This window comes from Amborella trichopoda, chromosome 9 (assembly GCF_054954075.1).
Source record: "Amborella trichopoda isolate Santa Cruz 75 chromosome 9, AtrichopodaSantaCruz75HAP2 v2.0, whole genome shotgun sequence".
In the NCBI taxonomy this organism is placed as follows: Eukaryota; Viridiplantae; Streptophyta; class Magnoliopsida; order Amborellales; family Amborellaceae; genus Amborella; species Amborella trichopoda.
Window position 1 is genome coordinate 6,420,045 of NC_142344.1, and position 20,937 is coordinate 6,440,981.

At 33.2% G+C, this 20,937-nt stretch overlaps 1 protein-coding gene across 2 annotated transcripts; it reads right to left on the minus strand.

The window, feature by feature from the left end:
• Positions 1-574: 574 nt before the first annotated feature.
• LOC18445543 (uncharacterized) lies at positions 575-4,754 on the minus strand. Of its 2 annotated transcripts, XM_011629234.3 has the most exons (5): positions 4,452-4,754; positions 4,142-4,325; positions 3,389-3,595; positions 1,434-1,628; positions 575-981 (listed from the first exon to the last, which is right to left on the minus strand). In XM_011629234.3, the coding sequence occupies exons 1-5, from the start codon at positions 4,532-4,534 to the stop codon at positions 850-852; spliced, it is 801 nt and encodes a 266-aa protein (XP_011627536.1). In that variant the 5' UTR covers positions 4,535-4,754; the 3' UTR covers positions 575-849. The 2 variants fall into 2 exon arrangements, with proteins under 2 accessions (XP_011627536.1, XP_088703615.1); XM_088847489.1 differs by lacking the exons at positions 575-981; positions 1,434-1,628 and adding an exon at positions 2,001-2,124 and having other exon boundaries at positions 4,452-4,723.
• Between the last annotated feature and the right edge of the window lie 16,183 nt (positions 4,755-20,937).

Consider the following 20,937-nt stretch of genomic DNA (forward strand, 5'->3'; position numbering starts at 1 on the left):
GACATCAAGATGTATGGACATGAGAAAAAAATGGATTTCAAGTTTTGAAAATAGTATATTTTGTAACGTATTTTTCGGCCGTCAATTTTAAAGATTTTCAAGTTTTCATAGATCAGTCGATCTACAATATTTTTGAAGCTTTAAATTTTATAAATAAATATGAAAATATATTTTAAAGCTATCACAAAGATTTCAGTATAGTGAAACCACATTTCTCTATACTATTTGAAGGTAGGCTCTAATTTGATTGTTTAGAGCCTAAGCTCTATACAAACCGCACCCATTATATAATCTGCCATTTATATTATTCTTCTTAATTTATTATGCCATTTTGATCATATACAGTCCTTTCAGAAACCCACATTAACTGAAGAGGGTCAAGAGAAACTGAGAATCCCAATATTGAAGCATCTCTCTCTCTCATTTGTCATTGTGATTATCAAATAGAACAACATCTGCAGTGTAAGTCTTTAAAAACAATGGCAAATTTTTCATGGCTTTGTAAAACATATTTGATTGATAGAGGCCCTTCAACATCATCTTATTCTAGTTGCAAATCCAAACCAACTACAAATTTTATCAGTAATTGCTGCTTGCTTTTAATAAAACTCAAGTCCAGAAAACTTATAAAGTTATAATACATAATGGAAAATGCTAATGTACAACTCACAAATTGGAGTTTAGATGCTAATAGACAAATAAATAAATTAGAGAACAGCTAATTGTCACCAGGAGCAAACTAAAATTTGGAAAATTATAGGCATCGGCAATTGCCCGTAATTTTCACAGCCCTAAAACGCAGCATTTATTGGAAATGGCTGTTCAAATCCTGAAATTGAGTGGTTTTCATCAGGTGCTGTTTATGAAATAGAATGTGGAGTGCTCCTTCCATATGCCCTCTTCTAGATATCTCTCATACAAGTTTACTTCACTGTTGGCTTTTACACAGAGTGCAATCATGCTTCGAGTGCACAAGCGTCCCTGCAATTAGATCGATGGTTCAGAACAGTGTCTAAAAAATCAGAATGGTGGGCTGGACCGTTTACCTACCAGTCCGAGCCTGATTGGCTACAAGGACAACTTTTTTGAAGAAAAATATTATTATTGAATTTTGGTTGTTTAAAAAGTTTAAACTTCAAACAGAGTTTGGGATTCTCAAACCAATCTAAGAACAATTTCATTGTTACATTAAAAATGATAAAAATATAATTTTGGGATGAATTGGTCAGAGTCCTGATTTAGTTAGGGACTCGGACCTGTCAATCACCAGTTCCACTTCAAACTGGGAAAACCACACTGTCTAATTTTCAAAGTCTGGTTAAGAATATGAATCACTGTCTTGTTTTTTTGTTTTTTTTGTTTTCTTTGTGTGTGTGTGTGTGTGAGAGAGAGAGAGAGAATCCCAAGGATAGTAACAGAATCCAATGGTCTACCTGTTTAGTCTGAGTATCAACAAATATAGAACTTAAACCGAGTTCCCAGTCTGAATCACAGCCAGTATTTGGCAGGTTTTCTCTGTCAGCTCTGGTAGTATCCAACATCAACTGATCGAGAAACTTTATCTGATGGATCTCTTCTTTACCATATTGTCTAAGAAGTTTCTTGAAATTTTTACGCAGCCGATTAGCCTGAAGCAGAATGTATAAGCACAAAGTCATTCCCACAGTTTATAACTAACAATGGTGAAGTAACAATGGGCACAACAACTCCTTTTACCAATTATCTGACAAGGATTTCACAATTGAGTCAAAGACGTACGGTGAGTGTCATGAATTTTAACTCATTCATTAAAATATTACTTTGTAGAGTGATACAAATCAATAATTGTTATATATTTCTGAAATGTTTGTAGAAACTGGACTTCAATTGCTGTATGATGTCTACTACTGTATACACATATTAGTTGGAAGTCACAAATCAATTCAATCCATACCACCAGTACAAGTTATCGATGTGACAACTCATTTTAATCAAATAAAAGGATAATTATAAAACTTGTTTCCCATAATTTTACACCAGTCGAAAAGAAGAATTAACTCATTGGAGCTCATCCTGCTTCAACATAAGGCCAGCTAACAGGTTGTCCCTCCTCACGAATCAAAGGAACAAAACCGAGCCATAATCCTGGTGTCACATTGTATGAGAAGACAAAAATCTACTGAAGATTAGAAAATATGATTTAATATGATTAAAGATAATCACAATGGACATTGACCAGAAAATCCTTTCTCATTTATTGACAGCAATGGACAATAATCACAATGCAAATTGAAAAGCCATTTCATTTCCGCGTTCCAAGGTGGACTGGGATTTGACCGTGTATAGTATACAGTTTCCTTTCCAATATCTCTTTGCACAAATGATATTTAGGTTATTTTTAGCACTTGATTTTTATTTTTTCATAGACATGTGGATGGTTTAGTTCTCTACTGTATTTTACATTCTGCTGTTTAAAGTAAAACATGTCTAGTAAAAATTAGTGAAGACACAATACAAGAAAACGAGAAATTTAATCATATGGTAAATATGCCGGTCATTCTGCTACATGTCTCGAATACAATGTTTAAAGTTTTAAACAAGTTTGTTGTTTTCTTCTACTTAACCTTCTTGCGAATTTGAGATTGCATCCAAGATAGATAGTTCCCAACAAGATTCAGGAGTATGAATTATCAGCTAGTACGCTACAGGTAATTGATCTTCTGTTATAAAAGCCATCAGTCAATTCATGAATAAACCCAAAAAACCTTCATCGACAGACACAGAAACCAAGAAAATAGCAGGGCCATAAAGCCAACATTGTAAAATGATCTCGTAAAAATTGAATGTCTGCAAGCTTAATGTAAAATGCATACACATGTAAATCAAGAGGCAGTGTTGAAGTGATGATGACCCTAGAGTAACTATATATTAAAAAAATGAATCCCTAATCATCATCATCTAAGCCTTATCCCAATTATTTGGGGTAGGCTACATAAATCTTGTTCTTCCATTCCTCTCTATTAAGGTTCATACTCTCAGTATGACCAAAAGTCACCGTATCTTTTCTCACTACTTCTATCTATTTCCGTTTGGGTCTTCCCCTTTTCCTTTCAAAGCCTTCTACTTAAACAAAATTAGACCTCTTACCTGGTGTTATATTAGGTCTACGCAGTACATGGCCAGCCCACCTAAGTCTAGTTTCCCCTCCTAATCGGTTTGGCATTTGTCTAGTTTCCCTCCTAACCAGTTTGGCATTTGTCTTGCATTTTATTTGCCAGATTTCCATTGTTCAACGTTCAAACAACATTTACCACAAATTACAACAGAAACAAAAGAACCCAACTTACTTTTCAAAACAAAAATTGAAATAAGAAAACAATCAAGAGACCTATCAAGTTCATAGAAATACCTTAGGCCAGAGGGTATCCAATGAAGCATTTGAGAGCACATGAAGGCCTGGAGAAACCTTTTTAATGGTTACTGCCTCTCCACTTGGCCTGTTAGTAACATACACCATGGTTTCGGTGTGAAGATCAACTAGAACCAGATTAAAGCCTTTATATTGAAGCGCTTCCTCTGCAACTTCCTCTGCAAACTCCAAAGGGCTGTTCTCACTCTGCAATAAACCAATACTCGAATTCAACATAGAGAGAAATAAACAAATCTAATAAACCCCAAATTTAGGTAACCAATGGCGCTGTCCAATGCATCTAAATCCAAGAACACGGTTTTTTCCCAGACATGGATTTCTAGAGAGAAAAAATTATATTGGTTATGAACAAATTCAAGAAATTCTACCGATGCCACTGGCAATAACTTAAACCAGATAATTCAGAAAAGAGCAAAGGAAAAAAACAAAAAGGAAGAAGAAAAAGCAATAGCTAAGAAATATTCGGCAAAGCCAACCATATTCTAATTCAAGAAGAAAGTTTTTGCCTAATCATGGCTTTGTAGGCAGAGAGAGAGAATGAGGGTTCCTATCAAATCAAAGAAAACAACCATGAAAGAAGCTTGAAGCAGAGCAAAAGCTGCAAAACAATAAACAGGGGTGCTGATTGATCACCAATTAGCAGAGAAGAGAACATGGGTAGTTTAGAGAGAGAAAAACTACTTCTTTGGTAGCTTGGAGAGAGAAACTGAGGATCGGCGGAGATATGGGTACCTGCAAGAATCGAACAGGAAGTTGACCTCTTGTTTTGGCAAGAGGAAGTTGATCCACTTCAAGAACATTGGTGAGGAAAGCGAATCGTCCATCCTTTGAGCAAGCCAACCATGTGCCCCCTCCAATGCCATCCTTTCCACCAAGAATTTCAGGCTCTTCCCACCATGATACTGCCTCTGTAGGCCTGAGTAGTTCAAATTTTATCTCAATCACTCCACAACTGGAACCCATATTCATATATACTGATGAAAGTGAAAGAGTTAAACTGGGTATGAATTTAAGTAAGTGTAGAGAAGAGACAAAATCAAACCTGTTGAGATATTCATCTCTGTTGAAGAAGAGGATGAGTGGGTACAAGGGATGAGCTCGCCATGCCCACGCAGCGATACACATGCTCTCTCTCTCTCTCTCTCTCTCTCTCTCCAGCACACTCAAAATAATCCCCCCCTCTCTCTCTAAGAAGTGGAACAATATCCCGTCTCTCTCTCTCTCGTTTTCCCAGGTTCTCGCAAGGCAAGATCTCTCTCTCTAAACACTGTAATCAACCCAAATTCGCTCAAGGTAAATCCTCCCTCTTTCTATATATATATATATATATATATATATATATATCAAATGGTTGTTTTCCTCTATTTCCAACTCTCACTCTTCGAGCGGAACAGATAAACATCAGACGCACGTGGCAGAAACACTTGAGAAACAACCACGGCCCGAATCTGGGGTCCGAAACCTTTGTCTGAGGGTTTAAACTAACGGTTCAGATATCTTTGGCATTTTCGTGTCTTTTTATGTTTGCCGTCGATTTAGAGATGAACCTGTTAAACATAACTGCTTCGACAGGTTGATCCATGATTGGAAGAATAAATATATATTTAATGTGGGTCCCACTTTACGACCATGCCGCAGAGTCCAAGCCACAAGCCAAACGAGCGGTCCGTTGATTCAAAAACCACCAATGATCCCTGGTTTTAAATGGACCGGCCTTAAGATTTACTACTCCCGCAGGAGTATAGTGTCAATTTATTCCCTCAGATAAAAGCCCCATCTTGGAGTACTTTTCCGAATTTAAATTTTAGGGACATGACCTTTTCATAACATAGATTGACCTCGGTAAAAAAAAAAAATATCAAATCAGGATTTCTGCATGCTTGAGAAAATATGGCTCGAGGTTGAATATAGACCGTCCAATTCATGAACGGTCAGATCTAAGTTTTAAAATACTCTAAATCTAATATATGCCTTTTTGAAAAAAATAATTTGTTCGTTAATATGGTTCTCAAAATATGAGATTAAATATCTTCCTAAGTAAGCATTTTACTTCAGAGTGTAGATGTATAGTATGCTCTCATGAGAGCATAGTATACATCCACATTTACAAATGCAATTCGAATTATCGGACTCCTTGGAAGAGATTATGCAGCGCTTAGAATATTCGCCCCCATAGGCTCCACACCATCCGATCTATTCAGACATAGACATAGCATGTCTGTTGCGGTAATACAACAGATATAGTATGGTTGTAGTGGTATTTTTTTCATGCAAAAAAATACGGGCAACCATCACGGCTCCCATAGATCCATGACGATTTTTGTATCAAAACCGTCGTATACATAACATGTGTGTGGTGGGCCAAAACACTATCCAATTTCCCTTATATATATATATATATATATATATATATATATATATATATATATATATATATATATATATATATATATATATATATATATATATATATATATATATATATATATATATATATATATATATATATATAAAAATTGATGTACTTCCTTTTTGACTTCCTTGATTTCCTGTTTTAAGTTTGAAATAGAAGATTTTTTGTGTTGAGAGGTATGTTGTTCACTTATTCTTTTCATAATAGAAGCAAAATTGTATTCATCAGGTGTTTTACTAACAGGAGGTGTTTTTGCTTTTGTTTTAGTTAGTGTAATGAATTTTGTGATTACAGTTCTTTTCTCTTCTGGATCTGTAATTTTCTCAATAAGATCTAATATTAGATTATCTTCTTGTGTAAGCATATGAAGATTATGTATAGGTATAGGGCAAGTACAATTAGATTCGTTCATTGGATGAGATGATTCTGTATTTGTAGAAGAATCGGAAGAGTCAGATGATTCTGTCCATAAAAGGTCATCATCTTGAATATGTTCTATATGTGATTCAGTAGAATCGGAGAATTCAGAATCATAATTGATTATATTATATAATTTTGATTTGATTGATTCATCTAAGTGTAATGATTCTATTTTCTTTTTTAATTTGCATTGGTGTTTGTAATGACCAACTTTTCCACATTTATAACATACTGGAAGTTTCTTTTTATTTTTTGTATTGGGAGAGAATTTATTTATAAATTTTTGCTTAGACCTTTTATATTTTTTATGTACTTTATTAGTGTTGGATTTGTATTTGTCTTTGTTATATTTTTTCTTTTTCTTATATAATTTTCCAGGGGTATTTTTCCTATCTAATTGGTATCCAAATTGTTCACAGAAACCACCGAGTTCTTTACGCTTGGTAATTTGCTGTTTATCTAACTGTCTTTTGAGTTTAAGATCAGTACATAAAGCTAATCCTTCAGCACATATTTCTGTTGAGAGTTCTCCAAGTGTATATGCCGAGTATATTATAATTCCATTATGTTTCTTTCTAAGTCTATCTTTGACTTTTTCTGCAAAAAAATAGGGTAGAGCAGCAATAAATTTTTCTTTCCAATGGTCTAATTGACGATCTTCTCATATTAGTAATCGTGAGAAAAAGACATCCTTATACCATTTATAATGGGATAATGTAGGACAACGAAGATTAGATAGCAGATCCTCTGATCTTGCTGCCAATAAGGCCGTACTTCCTACAAAATGGAGTGTAATGGTATATATTAAGGTGTTTACTGCATCACTTTCAGTATAAATTATTTCTTGATTTTGCTCATTTCTAGCGGTCCATTGTCTTGTATTGGTAAGGATTCTATTTTTAGTCTCATCATCTACATAGAAATCCCACCATCCTCTTAACCAACTAGTGAATCCATTGACTATTGCTTTAGCAACCTCTTGGTCTGGATTGCCTGCCATCTTGTTTGCAGAAGCAAACATTGTCATATGTCTCATGACATCTAGTATTTTTAATTCAGATAAACCGTCTATTGTCCAATTAACTATTGATCTTCCGGAATAAGAAACAGCTTGTTGTATGGCATCTTCTTCAAGCTGAACATCAACAGGTGTAGATCTTTTATAATATGGCAAAGCTGTTATTGGTTTCCATGTTTTACCATAAGTTATTCTATTTATATCAATAAGTGTAGTATCCATAAAAGCATTTTATTAGTTTTGTATGGTGTCTTCTATAATTGGTTCCACTTCTTGAAGCATCATTGTTTCATGCTCTGAGATTTTTTATTTTCCTTTATCTGAAGATTCTGGTAATGGAACACGTATATTTGGTATAGGAATACTGAGTTTGGGAGAAGGAATTCCTTTAATATCTAATTGGGCTAATTTGGCTATTAACCGATCCATTAAGGTTTTATTATTTTCACCAATATGAAATTTATTTTTATTAAGTTCTGGAGATGGTTTGAACAGAACTGCTTTAAGAAGAGAAGGAGTTATTTCCTTAGAAACTAGTCGTTCTATACGTTCTGCTTGTTTTCCTAAAGATTGCATATATAAATTAGTATAATTGTTTTGTTCCACAATATGGGGAATAAGTTCTTGTTTTTTACCTATTTCTTTAGGTAGGACTTTATATGGTGTGACAATTATATCATATAAATATTGTGATGGTTCTCCTTTACTTAATGGGGTTACTCCTTTGAGTATTATACTTTTTTCAGGAAGGTGTGTGCTAGCAGTAGTAGTTCCATCTGTATTTATGTATGTTTTTTCTTCTATGGTTTGGAGAGTATTAAATGGAGGCATGTTTATTTTATGTTGAATGCATATTTATTGTAACCATATAAAGAATCATTTTGTTTCTCTTTCTTTTTTGAGAAATTTATTGTATTTTTTATGAAATAATTCTATTAACCTAGGTTGGAAGGTTTGAAGATACCATTCCTTAATCCCTTTATTTTCTAGAGAAAGATAATCTTTTTTGAGATAATTAATATCTATTTTTCTCTTTGTTTTTTCTACTTTCACAGCCAAATATGTATTATTTATTTCTTATTCTATATCACATTCTATTTGTAATGTAAGTATTTGAAATTCCTCTATATCTGGTTCAGATGTATATGTAGGAATGACTACATGGTCAGCTGTTCTTTTGATTCCTTGTAGTTGGAAATCTGAAGATAGTGTAGATGTAGATGAAAAAGGAAGTATGATAACATCGGGAGTAGTATGACAGGATTTCCTAGCAGGTATTAATGGTTTTTATTTCTTTTTCTGTTAATATTTATGTCATCCTGTATTATAGGCTGTTGGAATTTTATTTCAATATTTCCATCTGGATGTTCAATTATTTGCTTTGGAATATTATTTCTAGGTACTTCTTCGGGTTGGTTTGCATGTTGTAATGCCCAAGATTGAGGTAGAATAATATCGGACCAAGTAATTGTTTTGGGTACAATTGTATTTGATTTTTCTATATTGATTTGAAATAATATAGTTTGATCTCTTTTATCAGCTTTCATAATATTAGGACAAAGAGTATTCATTACCTTATAATAAATTCTGTATACTATTGCTAAATTTTGAGAACCATGTATCATATTGAATCCATGAGTTTTCAAATTTATAGATAATATATTTAATATATTTGGGTCTGTTAAAGAAACAAAAAAATTTGGAAAGCAATTAAAATATATAGGTCCACTACATAAGCTGGATTCTACCATGCCTAGGAGTGAATCTGAGAAGTTATTGTGTCTTGTATCTCTTAGGCATACAAGCACTGAGGTGTTTAACCCTAGTCCGGTTAAAGGTCTAATAGCCATTTGGATCAATCCAATGTGTAAATATTTATAATTATTCTCTTTATGTTTTTCGATAATTTTTCTTGATAATAATTAAAAGTCTTATTGGTTTTGAGTTACAGATAGACTTTCTTCTACTGTTTTTATAGCATAACCTAATTTGAATTTAAATGATCCTTTTTATAAATATCTTTTATTGGTACCTTAGGAATATTCCAATTTTGGATATGATTTTCAATATCATTTATAATAATTTCCTCTTTATTTTTAACTCTTAATGTTTGAGATTGTGTTGCAGTATTACATTTAATATTTCTAATTAAATTTGCCATCTGTAGGTTAAGGATAATGACAATCTGGACGATCAAGGGTCCAGCGTTTTCCCCTAAGCGGCTCTTCCTGGCCTTGGCGGGTACTTTGCCTAGACTTGTCCTTTCGTCTCTTGTCTTAACTCTCAGACCAACTTTCTTAGATGTAAATTTAACTAGGTTTCTATAGTAATATTGTAACTTTTACTCTTTTAACAGTTTACTGTTGGCTCTGATACCAAAACGATCCCAAATCTACAGTGATTAACCATTTTTATAATTTTATATCTTTATAATAAGTAAGCAAAGAGCATACTATTATATTTAATTAATTCTTGTAATATTCGAATATAATTAAGGCAAAAGAAGATTATTATAATAAAAGGAACAACAGAAATGTCAATAACAAACCATGATGTGTGTGTGTGGTCACCTATTTTAATACTGAAGACAAGTATAAACTGCATTAAAATTTTAAACCATATATTACAGATTACAAATCATATTATCTGTTACAAACTATAATCTAACCGACTGAAACATAATCAAACTGGCTGTAAAGCAAATATAAACAAGTACTTACTGTTTACAGATACAATAACTGGAGAATAACTTCTAATTGTGAGGACAGTATGATGGGAGTGTATGAAAGTTACAATCACACATTTAAACAAAGAAAACTAAGATAAGAAGATAAGAGAGAACCTGGTTTTGGTATATCAAGAAGATAAGAAAAACCTGGATAGCATGAGATGGGTTATGGTTGTGAGGTCAGGACAGCAGTAGTCGTGGTCGAGTGGAGAACAGAGAGCTGAAGAGAGAAATGAAGACAACAGAGAGATGGACTGAGAAGGAAGAACTCGAGACCTGCCTAGAATGAGGAAGGGACCTTTCTTTTATAGGCGAAGGTTGGGATAGCTTAGCGAGGAAGTAAAGGAGGCGAAATGGCTTGATGTGACCAAAAGGGGGAAGAAGAGACTTAAAGCAAAAAAGAAAAGAAAAAAGGAACATAAAGCAAAAAGGAAAAGACAAAAGAAAAAGAAAGATGCTTTAAAAGGCATCTTTAAACATTGACATATTTGTCGTCTTATGTCGGCAGCACAGTGCCTGGTTTGTCGTATGTGTCGGCGGCTACAGTGAAGGTATCTTGATATCGTGGCTTGAGGTGACATGTGGTACGGAAAGCATCCTCGTATAGTAATTTTATATCTTTATAACAAGTAAGCAAAGAGCATACTATTATATTTAATTAATTCTTGTAATATTCGAATATAATTAAGGCAAAATAAGATTATTATGATAAAAGGAATAACATAAATGTCAATAACAAACCATGATGTGTGTGTGTGGTCACCTATTTTAATACTGAAGACAAGTTTAAACTGCATTAAAACCATATATTACAGATTACAAATCATATTATCTGTTACAAACTATAATCTAACCGACTAAAACATAATCAAACTGACTGTAAAGCAAATATAAACAAGTACTTACTGTTTACAGATACAATAACTGGAGAATAACTTCCAATTGTGAGGACAGTATGATGGGAGTGTATGGAAGTTACAATCACACATTTAAACAAAGAAAACTAGATATTAATTATCTCAAAAAAGATTATCTTTCTCTAGAAAATAAAGGGATTAAGGAATGGTATCTTCAAACCTTCCAACCTAGGTTAATAGAATTATTTCATAAAAAATACAATAAATTTCTCAAAAAAGAAAGAGAAACAAATGATTCTTTATATGGTTACAATAAATATGCATTCAACATAAAATAAACATTCCTCCATTTAATACTTTCCAAACCATATAAGAAAAAACATACATAAGTATGGATGGTACTACTACTGTTAGCACACACCCTCCTGAAAAAAGTATAATACTCAAAGGAGTAACCCCATTAAGTAAAGGAGAACCATCACAATATTTATATGATATAATTGCCACACCATATAAAGTCCTACCTAAAGAAATAGGTAAAAAACAAGAACTTATTCCCCATATTGTGGAACAAAACAATTATACTAATTTATATATGCAATCTTTAGGAAAACAAGCAGAACGTATAGAACGACTAGTTTCTAAGGAAATAACTCCTTCTCTTCTTAAAGCAGTTATGTTCAACCACCTCCAGAACTTAATAAAAATAAATTTCATATTGGTGAAAATAATAAAACCTTAATGGATCGGTTAATAGCCAAATTAGCCCAATTAGATATTAAAGGAATTCTTTATCCCAAACTCAGTATTCCTATACCAAATATACGTGTTCCATTACCAGAATCTTCAGATAAAAGAAAATAAAAAATCCCAGAGCATGAAACAATGATGCTTCAGGAAGTGGAACCAATTATAGAAGACACCATACAAAACCAAGAAAATGCTTTTATGGATACTACACCTATTGATATAAATAGAATAGCCTATGGTAAAACATGGAAACCAATAACAGCTTTGCCATATTATAAAAGACCTACACCTGTTGATGTTCAGCTTGAAGAAGATGTCATACAACAAGCTGTTTCCTATTCCGGAAGATCAATAGTTAATTGGACAATAGACGGTTTATCTGAATTAAAAATACTAGATGTTATGAGACATATGACAATTGTTTGCTTCTGCAAACAAGATGGCAGGCAATCCAGACCAAGAGGTTGCTAAAGCAATAGTCAATAGATTCACTAGCTGGTTAAGAGGATGGTGGGATTTCTATGTAGATGATGAGACTAAACATAAAATCCTTACCAATACAAGACAATGGACCGCCAGAAATAAGCAAAATCAAGAAATAATTTATACTGAAAGTGATGCAGTAAACACCTTAATATATACCATTACACTCTATTTTGTAGGAAGTACGGCCTTATTGGCAGCAAGATCAGAGGATCTGCTATCTAATCTTCGTTGTCCTGCATTATCCCATTATAAATGGTATAAGGATGTCTTTTTCTCACGATTACTAATACGAGAAGATTGTCAATTAGACCATTGGAAAGAAAAATTTATTGCTACTCTACCCTATTTTTTTACAGAAAAAGTCAAAGATAGACTTAGAAAGAAACATAATGGAATTATAATATACTCGGCATATACACTCGGAGAACTCTCAGCAGAAATATGTGCTGAAGGATTAGCTTTATGTACTGATCTTAAACTCAAAAGACAGTTAGATAAACAACAAATTACCAAGCGTAAAGAACTCGGTGGTTTCTGTGAACAATTTGGATACCATTTAGATAGGAAAAATACCCCTGAAAAATTATATAAGAAAAAGAAAAAATATAAAAAAGACAAATACAAATCCAACACTAATAAAGTACATAAAAAATATAAAAGGTCTAAGCAAAAATTTATAAACAAATTCTCTCCCAATACAAAAGATAAAAAAGAACTTCAAAGATTATTAGGATGTTTAAATTATGTTAGTGATTTCTATCCTAATCTTGCTATAGACGCTAAGCCTTTACATGATAGATTAAAAAAGCATATTTTACAATAGACGAATATTCATACTAAAGCAGTTCAACTAATCAAACAAAAGGTAAAAACCCTTGTTTGCCTCTCTCTTCCCCATCCTACTGCTTTCAAAATAATAGAATGTGACGCCTCTGAATTGGGATTGGGCGGTATTCTCAAGCAACGCATGGATAATCAGGAACAACTATTCAGGTATACCTCTAAAGCCTGGAACCCAACCCAGCAAAACTATTCTATGTTCAAAAAAGAATTACTTGCCATCGTCCATTGTGTTACGAAATTCCAAAGTGATATTCTCAATTAACAATTTATCATAAGAACTGATTGCAAAACAGCTAAAGATATTCGGCAAAAAGATGTTCAAAATCTTGTTGCTAAACAAATATTTGCCCGCTGGCAGGCTATCCTGTCCGCTTTTGATTTTACCATTGAACATCTTCCCGGGTCTTCTAATTCTCTTCCTGATTTTCTCACCTGTGAATTTTTGCAGGGGGGCCACACTGACGCCAACGACGGATAATCACCACTATCACTTGCACTACAGCTCTTTGCAGCTTATAACGATAATACTACTCTATCCAATCCACCTACTCTCATGGGTTCTCGAAGCAATTCTCGCAATGAGAAATGCCCACTGAATATAATACCATTTGAAGGTGAATTCCCGCATTTGGCAACCCTTTCACCTTCCAATTCTCCTATTCACCAAATTACTTACCCAGAAGCTAATACATCTACTCCCGCTTATACTCAAGCACAGTCCAAATCAAACAAGAAGCCTAATTTTCTTAGGTCTTCATACACTGAAAGAGCATACCTTATGGACATTACCATTGATGACCACCATACGAATATAGACCCTATCAAATTTGCTCCATTATACCTAATAAACCATTTGAATCCAACCAATGGAGTCAAAACCAGAGAATATTATGAAGCAATTCTCATGGAAACATGATCCATATCTGTTGTCCATTACTATCAACAAAATACTAGAGTAATTGCATACTCCAAAATCCAGATTAAGAAATTACTCTCTTATGATGAGTGGGGTTGCAATCCTGCTCAAGGGAAGAAATTACATAATCCTGACTTTTCATATAAATATTAGAAGTATGCCTAATATATAGAAGCATGGCATAAAATGTTTTATTATCAAAATCCAAACAATACCCATAGTTGGTATATCCAATTCCGATTGCCTATTTTCGAACGATTCCCTAACTGGTTTAAAAATTGGTTTTTAGTTTGGGGATCAACTACTGCAAATTTACTTCCTGCTTTCCAAAAAGTGCAGGAACAATTTGTGATATTCAATAATAGTGATAATAATACAGACAATCACCTATACTTTGTTGCACTATACCAACTCCCATGGATTATGAAATGGAAATACTCAATCTCTGTTAATAATACAGCTGACCATACCTATATTTTCAGACTGGGCAAAACCGTATCAGTTAAATGGTGGGACATCTTTAATATGGACCCCACAACCATAATCCCCAAAAGAATACCTCCACAAAAACCCATATATCACCCAAGTCCAAGTGAACATAATACAGCCAATACTTCATTTGACTTTCCCACATATTTACGAAATATGCTCCAATCAAACCCACAAGCTTCCAAAGAAACCTTAGAACAACAAATGAAAGAAATCTTTGCAGAAGCAGGAAGAAAACCGGTTTCATCAGACGAAACCGTACAATCCTCACCATTGCACAACAATAAATATTTCCCACTAGAAGAAGCAGACCCAGAAGAAGAAGAAGAAACAGACCTAGAAGAAGAAGACCCCAATGAATTCAGCCAAAGGCCATAAAGATGCTCCACAGTACCATGTCACCTCATATACTATACCAGAATGCTTTCCGTACCACATGTTACCTCAAGCCACGATATCAAGATACCTTCACTGTAGCCGTCGACACATACGACAAACCAGGCACTCTGCTGCCGACATAAGACGACAAATATGTCACTGTTTAAAGATGTCTTTTAAAGCATATTTCTTTTTCTTTTATCTTTTCCTTTTTGCTTTATGTTCCTTTTGTCTTTTCCTTTTTGCTTTAAGTCTCTTCTTCCCCCTTTTGGTCACATCAAGTCATTTCGCCTCCTTTACTTCCTCGCTAAGCTATCCCAACCTTCGCCTATAAAAGAAAGATCCCTTCCTCATTCTAGGCAGGTCTCGAGTTCTTCCTTCTCAGTCCATCTCTATGTTCTCTTCATTTCTCTCTTCAGCTCTCTGTTCTCCACTCGACCACGACTACTGCTGTCCTGACCTCACAGCCATAACCCATCTCAAGCTATCCAGGTTTTTCTTATCTTCTTGATACACCAAAACCAGGTTCTCTCTTATCTTCTTATCTTAGTTTTCTTTGTTTAAATGTGTGATTGTAACTTCCATACACTCCCATCATACTGTCCTCACAATTGGAAGTTATTCTCCAGTTATTGTATCTGTAAACAGTAAGTACTTGTTTATATTTGCTTTACAGTCAGTTTGATTATGTTTCAGTCGGTTAGATTATAGTTTGTAACAGATAATATGATTTGTAATCTGTAATATATGGTTTTAATGCAGTTTAAACTTATATTCAATATTAAAATTGGTGACCACACACACACATCATGGTTTGTTATTGACATTTCTGTTATTCCTTTTATCATAATAATCTTATTTTGCCTTAATTATATTCGAATATTACAATAATTAATTAAATATAATAGTATGCTCTTTACTTACTTGTTATAAAGATATAAAATTATAAAGATGGTTAATCATTGTAGATTATATATATATATATAATAATGATCCTATAAGACCCTCTCTCACCCATGTATGTAAGACTCCAAACGATTACCATTAAAGTTGGCATGAATCTCTAAAAAAGTTTTTACATGGATATGAGACTTGATTTTTCCATAGATTCGTACCAAATTTAATGGTAATCCTTTGTGGTCCTATACACATGGGCGGAGGAGAGTCCTATAGGATCATTTCTCATATATATATATATATATATATATATATATAGGGAAATATGGGATTAGCCCACTAGTTTATACGAATATATGAGCCCAACGGCCCAAATTGAATCTTGACCAATCTGACAATCACAAATATCCAATAGTACTTGAATTTTATTTTATTTTATATATATATTCATATCACTTTAAATTTTATGTATGTGTTCTTCTCATAAATGCGGACCTAATAAAAATATAAAACAAATTATCCGTGAAAAAAAACCAAAATACCCCCTAAAACGTTTTGGGGGTATTTTAGTCAATTTATTTAATGTAAATTTTTTTTTTGATATTTTTCAAATATTCATCTATTTTTTATGAACACACGCTTAAAATTTCAAGTGATTTAGATTTGTAGAAAAAAAAAAAACTAAATTTCAAACACTACTAGACATCTGTGATAGTTAGATCGACCCAGAATCAATCTGAGATGTTAGGTTCATACGAGCTAGTGGGCTAATCTCATATTTTTTCTCTCTCTCTCTCTCTCTCTCTCTATATATATATATATATATATATATATATATATATATATATATATATATATATATATATATATATATAAGTCTTCCCAACACGTATAGGTGAAAATGAAAAATGATTTCGCCTACCGTCGTCAGCGTCCAAAGTTCATCGCACAGTCACGATTGTCTAGTAGTGTTTCATTTTTCATTTTTTTTTTACAAATCGAAATGATCTAAAATTTGGAGTGTGTGTACATCCTAGTGAGGTGCACATAATAAAAATATAAAAAAAAAAATTCGTAAAAAAATTAATCAAAATACCCCCTAAACTTTTTGGGGTATTTTAATCAAATTGTTTATGTAAAATATTATTTTGATATTTTTCGTAGATTCATCTATTTTTTATAAACATACGATACAAATTTCAAGTCATTCAGATTTGTATAAAAAAATTGAAAAATGAAATACTATTGGATAATCGTGACCGTACGATGAACTTCGGAAGGTAATGAGAATAGGCGAAATCATTATTTATTTTCGTTTATAGGCGTTTTGTAGTATCTTATTAGATATACATATAAGAAATAATCCTATAAGACCCTCCCCTACCCATGTGTGTAGGATCCCAAAGAATTATCGTTAAATTTGACACAGATCTATAAAAAAATCAAGTCCCACACCCATGTGATAACTTTTTTAGAGACAAACTTTAATAGTGATCATTTGGGCTACACACATGGGTGGGGAGGGTCCTATAGGATCATTACTTTATATATATATATATGCTCGTACTATAGAACCCACATGAAGCATTAAATACCACTAACAATGTTGTAATATCACACTTCATGTAGATGATGTCACACATCTCTTGATGATAAAAAATACCCTTACTAAAAAAATACTCTATGTATAAAACAAATATATATAAGTGTCCAGAATTTATTGAATACAATTACAAAATGCTATATACTATATGATGTGAGCACCCACAACTAGTATTGCATGGTGATAGATATTCATGACTATGAATTATTATAGTCATATACAAATGTTATGGTGATAAATACTCATGACCGTGAATTATTGTGGTCACATGCTTTATACCATGCTCTTCACTTTACATTTAACTCGTAAAATGGCAAGGTAATGAATTTTAATTTTCAAACCCCGTGGTTATTTCTTATTATAAAAAGGAAAATTTATTAAAAATGGAAAAATTCATACTATACTCTAATTTCATGTATGATTTTTTTTATGGATCTTGAAATTTAAAACATTTATAGTGGTATTAACTTTACGAGTTTTCTATCTTCTAACCTCCTAAACAAATTTTATTTAAATAAAAGTCATTTTAAACACCTTATTTGCCCAAAACAAATATTATAAAAACGTACATATCCTCTCTCTACCCCAAACTACCCTCACTCTCTCTCCCCCAATCACAGCTCTGAGCTATGCCCCTCTGTCTCCCCCCAATATGATATTTGTACCATACCCATCTCTCTACCTCACCCCATTGCTCTCTCTCTCTACGCTAACGTATTGCTCTCTCTCTCTACCCTAACATATTGCTCTCTCTCTCTCTCCCCACCCCAATTTGAGTCAGGCGCCATGCCTCAATTTGAGCTCTGCCCTAAACAAATCCGGCTTTGTTGGGCAACGTAGTTTTGAGCCTCAAACTATTGATTCTAGAGAGAGAATTATTCATATTTATTGGGTTCGATTATCCATGTTCGAGCTCCTCAGTCATTATTTCAAGGCCTCAACCCGGGGTTTGGGATTTTTATGTTGAGCAGTGAATCTAAAAAGAGAAATAGAGGCTGCATCTTATAAAAATACGTTGTAACCAGATCGTCACTTTAAATGATTCAACTGAGTCCATGTCAAAGTTTGAAGGCCCTAATATGGCACTGCACCTGCATCCATTCTCATTTAGTTGTTAATATGGCCCTAATATGAGAGAGATGGAAGTGCGCGTCCTATATGATATGTTTTGCGCAAATTAGTTGTTAAATTTGATTTGATATGGGCACGACAGAAATGGAAGTGCGCGGCTTATAGGATATGTTTAGGCCAAGTAAGTCGTTAAAATCGACTTTTATACGGATACAACCGGTTCAGGAGTTGGAAGATAAAAAACTATCAGTATAATGTTGCTGTAAATGCTACAAATATTAGGATCTATGGAGAAATCATAGACAAAATAAGGGTATATGATGAAGTTTTTATTTTTCTTTATTGTACCTTGAAATATGCACCCTTTAGCATCTTCTACTTTTGGTACTATTCCAACTCATCATCATATATATTTTTATGGGTATTTTAGAATTCAATCAAATAGCAATGATACATTGTTAAATATTTCATCTCAAATGGGTACCTTGATGATTTTATTTTATTAAAATTCTCGTCATTTTTTTGCATTTTACATTTATATCCCTTTTTTAACCTTTTTTCCCAAAATATCCCCACCTCTTATAAGTGAACAATTTATGTAGAAATATTGTTTCATACAAGCAGGACCGCATTGCTACATATGCAGTCTGGAAAGTGCAAAACATCCACCTTAAAGACGGATGGAAGTAGGTGTCCCATCTAAAAACAATGGAACTTAACAGTTCAAATGTCTTCTTACTGTAATTATTATTTTTAGTTTTTTAAATTATTTATTTTCATATTCATGATATGCGTGTCCTAAAAAATTAAGTATTGAAATCTATCTTGGAAATAAATGTATTAATGAGCCCGCATTTCTACATATGCGGGTTTGGCCGCATAGAAACTGGGTCCATTTATGAATGAATTGTTGAACAATATACTTGCAATGACTTTTGGACCTTCATTATTTGAAATCAAGTTTTGCCAAACAACATTGGATCTTCAATATTTGAAATCATTTCGACAAGTGTCTTCAGACATTGAAAGTTCAAATTCACCATTCTCCAAATTTTTAAAGTCAATTATATTATCAATTATGACTTTGAAGCCTCGATGCGAGGGTATTTAAAAAAAACAGAAAAAGGGAAAAGGGCATATGAGCATAAAATAAAAAAATTAGAAAACCTTTTATAATAGTGGTGCCACGAGTATAGATTTATTAGGAAAAAAGTTTATATAAAGTTGCAACCTTAAAAATGTAGAACTACAGATGTACCTAAATAATATATCAAAAAGGTTGTTTTAATGTTGAAAAACTCTCTAATTGTTCATCTCGACATTGAGATGTATGAATACGAAAAAAAATAAGTATTTGAGTCCTAAAAACAGTGCATCTTGCAACAGATTATTTAAACCGTCCGTTTTCAAGATTTTCATATGTTTATAGATCTATTTAATTTTAATTATATTTAGAGTTTTAAATTTTGTAATTATATATGAAAATAGATTTTAAGATAATTATATGATTTTTTTACAATAAAATTGTATAAAATTTGGAGGTGCACCGTAATTGGATTGTTTAAGGGTTTAGAAACCACACCCAAAATGATTAATACCCCCAAAATGAGCTTTTTAGACCTTCTACCTTCACCTTAACATTTATTTACTATTTTTTTTAAAAAAAAATCAACTTTTTTTATCCAAAAAAATATGAGTCAAAGACAATTTTACCCCCGTTTTGACCTTTACCCATTACCCCTCCCGTTAACCCATTTACTCTGTTTTCCTTACGAACCCTGGGGTTTACCCATTCCTCTATTTTCCTCACGCTGACGGCTTTTTCCTCAAGAGCTCACGGCCTCTTCCTCATGCTTACAGCTTTCTCCTTCACCACCACGGCTTCTTCCTCACGGTTTTCTCTATTTTTCTCGGCTTCTTCCCCACCTCTTCTTCCCACCCGATTTTCCTCTCTATTAGCTTCCTCACGGTTTTTCCTCTCCATAAATCTCTTATTCCCATCGGATTTCCCTCTCCATTAGCTTGCTCACGGTTTTCCCTCTCCACAAATTTATTTCTCTCTCCATTGGCTTCCTCACACAAATCGAATCTCTCTATAGGCAAAATAAATAACATATAGAGGAAATTCCAATCCAATATAGAAGTATTATAGAGAGAGAGGAGAGAGAGTATATATGTGCGTTTGAGAGAGATAGAGAGAGATTTTGCACAATATAAAAGTATTCTAGAGGGAGAAATGGATATTTCGCACAATATAAGTACTCTAGAGAGAGAGAAAGATTGAGATTTCACACAATAGAGGTATTCTAGAGAGAGAGAGATTTCACACAGCACAGATGTTTCTAGACATAGAAAGAAAGTTGTTTGGTGAAATAGACTGAGAAAGAAAGTTGTTTGGTGAAAGAAAACAAGTATTTATAGCAAACAAAGAATGAAGGAACAAACCAAGAACTTGGAGCATTTTTGGGGGATTCGACATTTTTTGAACGCATTTCGGAGATCACAGTCCGACATTTATGAAAGGCGCTCCGACAAAACTAAAACTCATTTCGGCATTTTCTGAAAGCACTTCGGAGATTAGTTCACTATAAAAAATCAGTCCAGCACCTGTAAAAAGCATTCCGGCAAAATTAAAAATCACTCTGGCGTTTCTTGAATC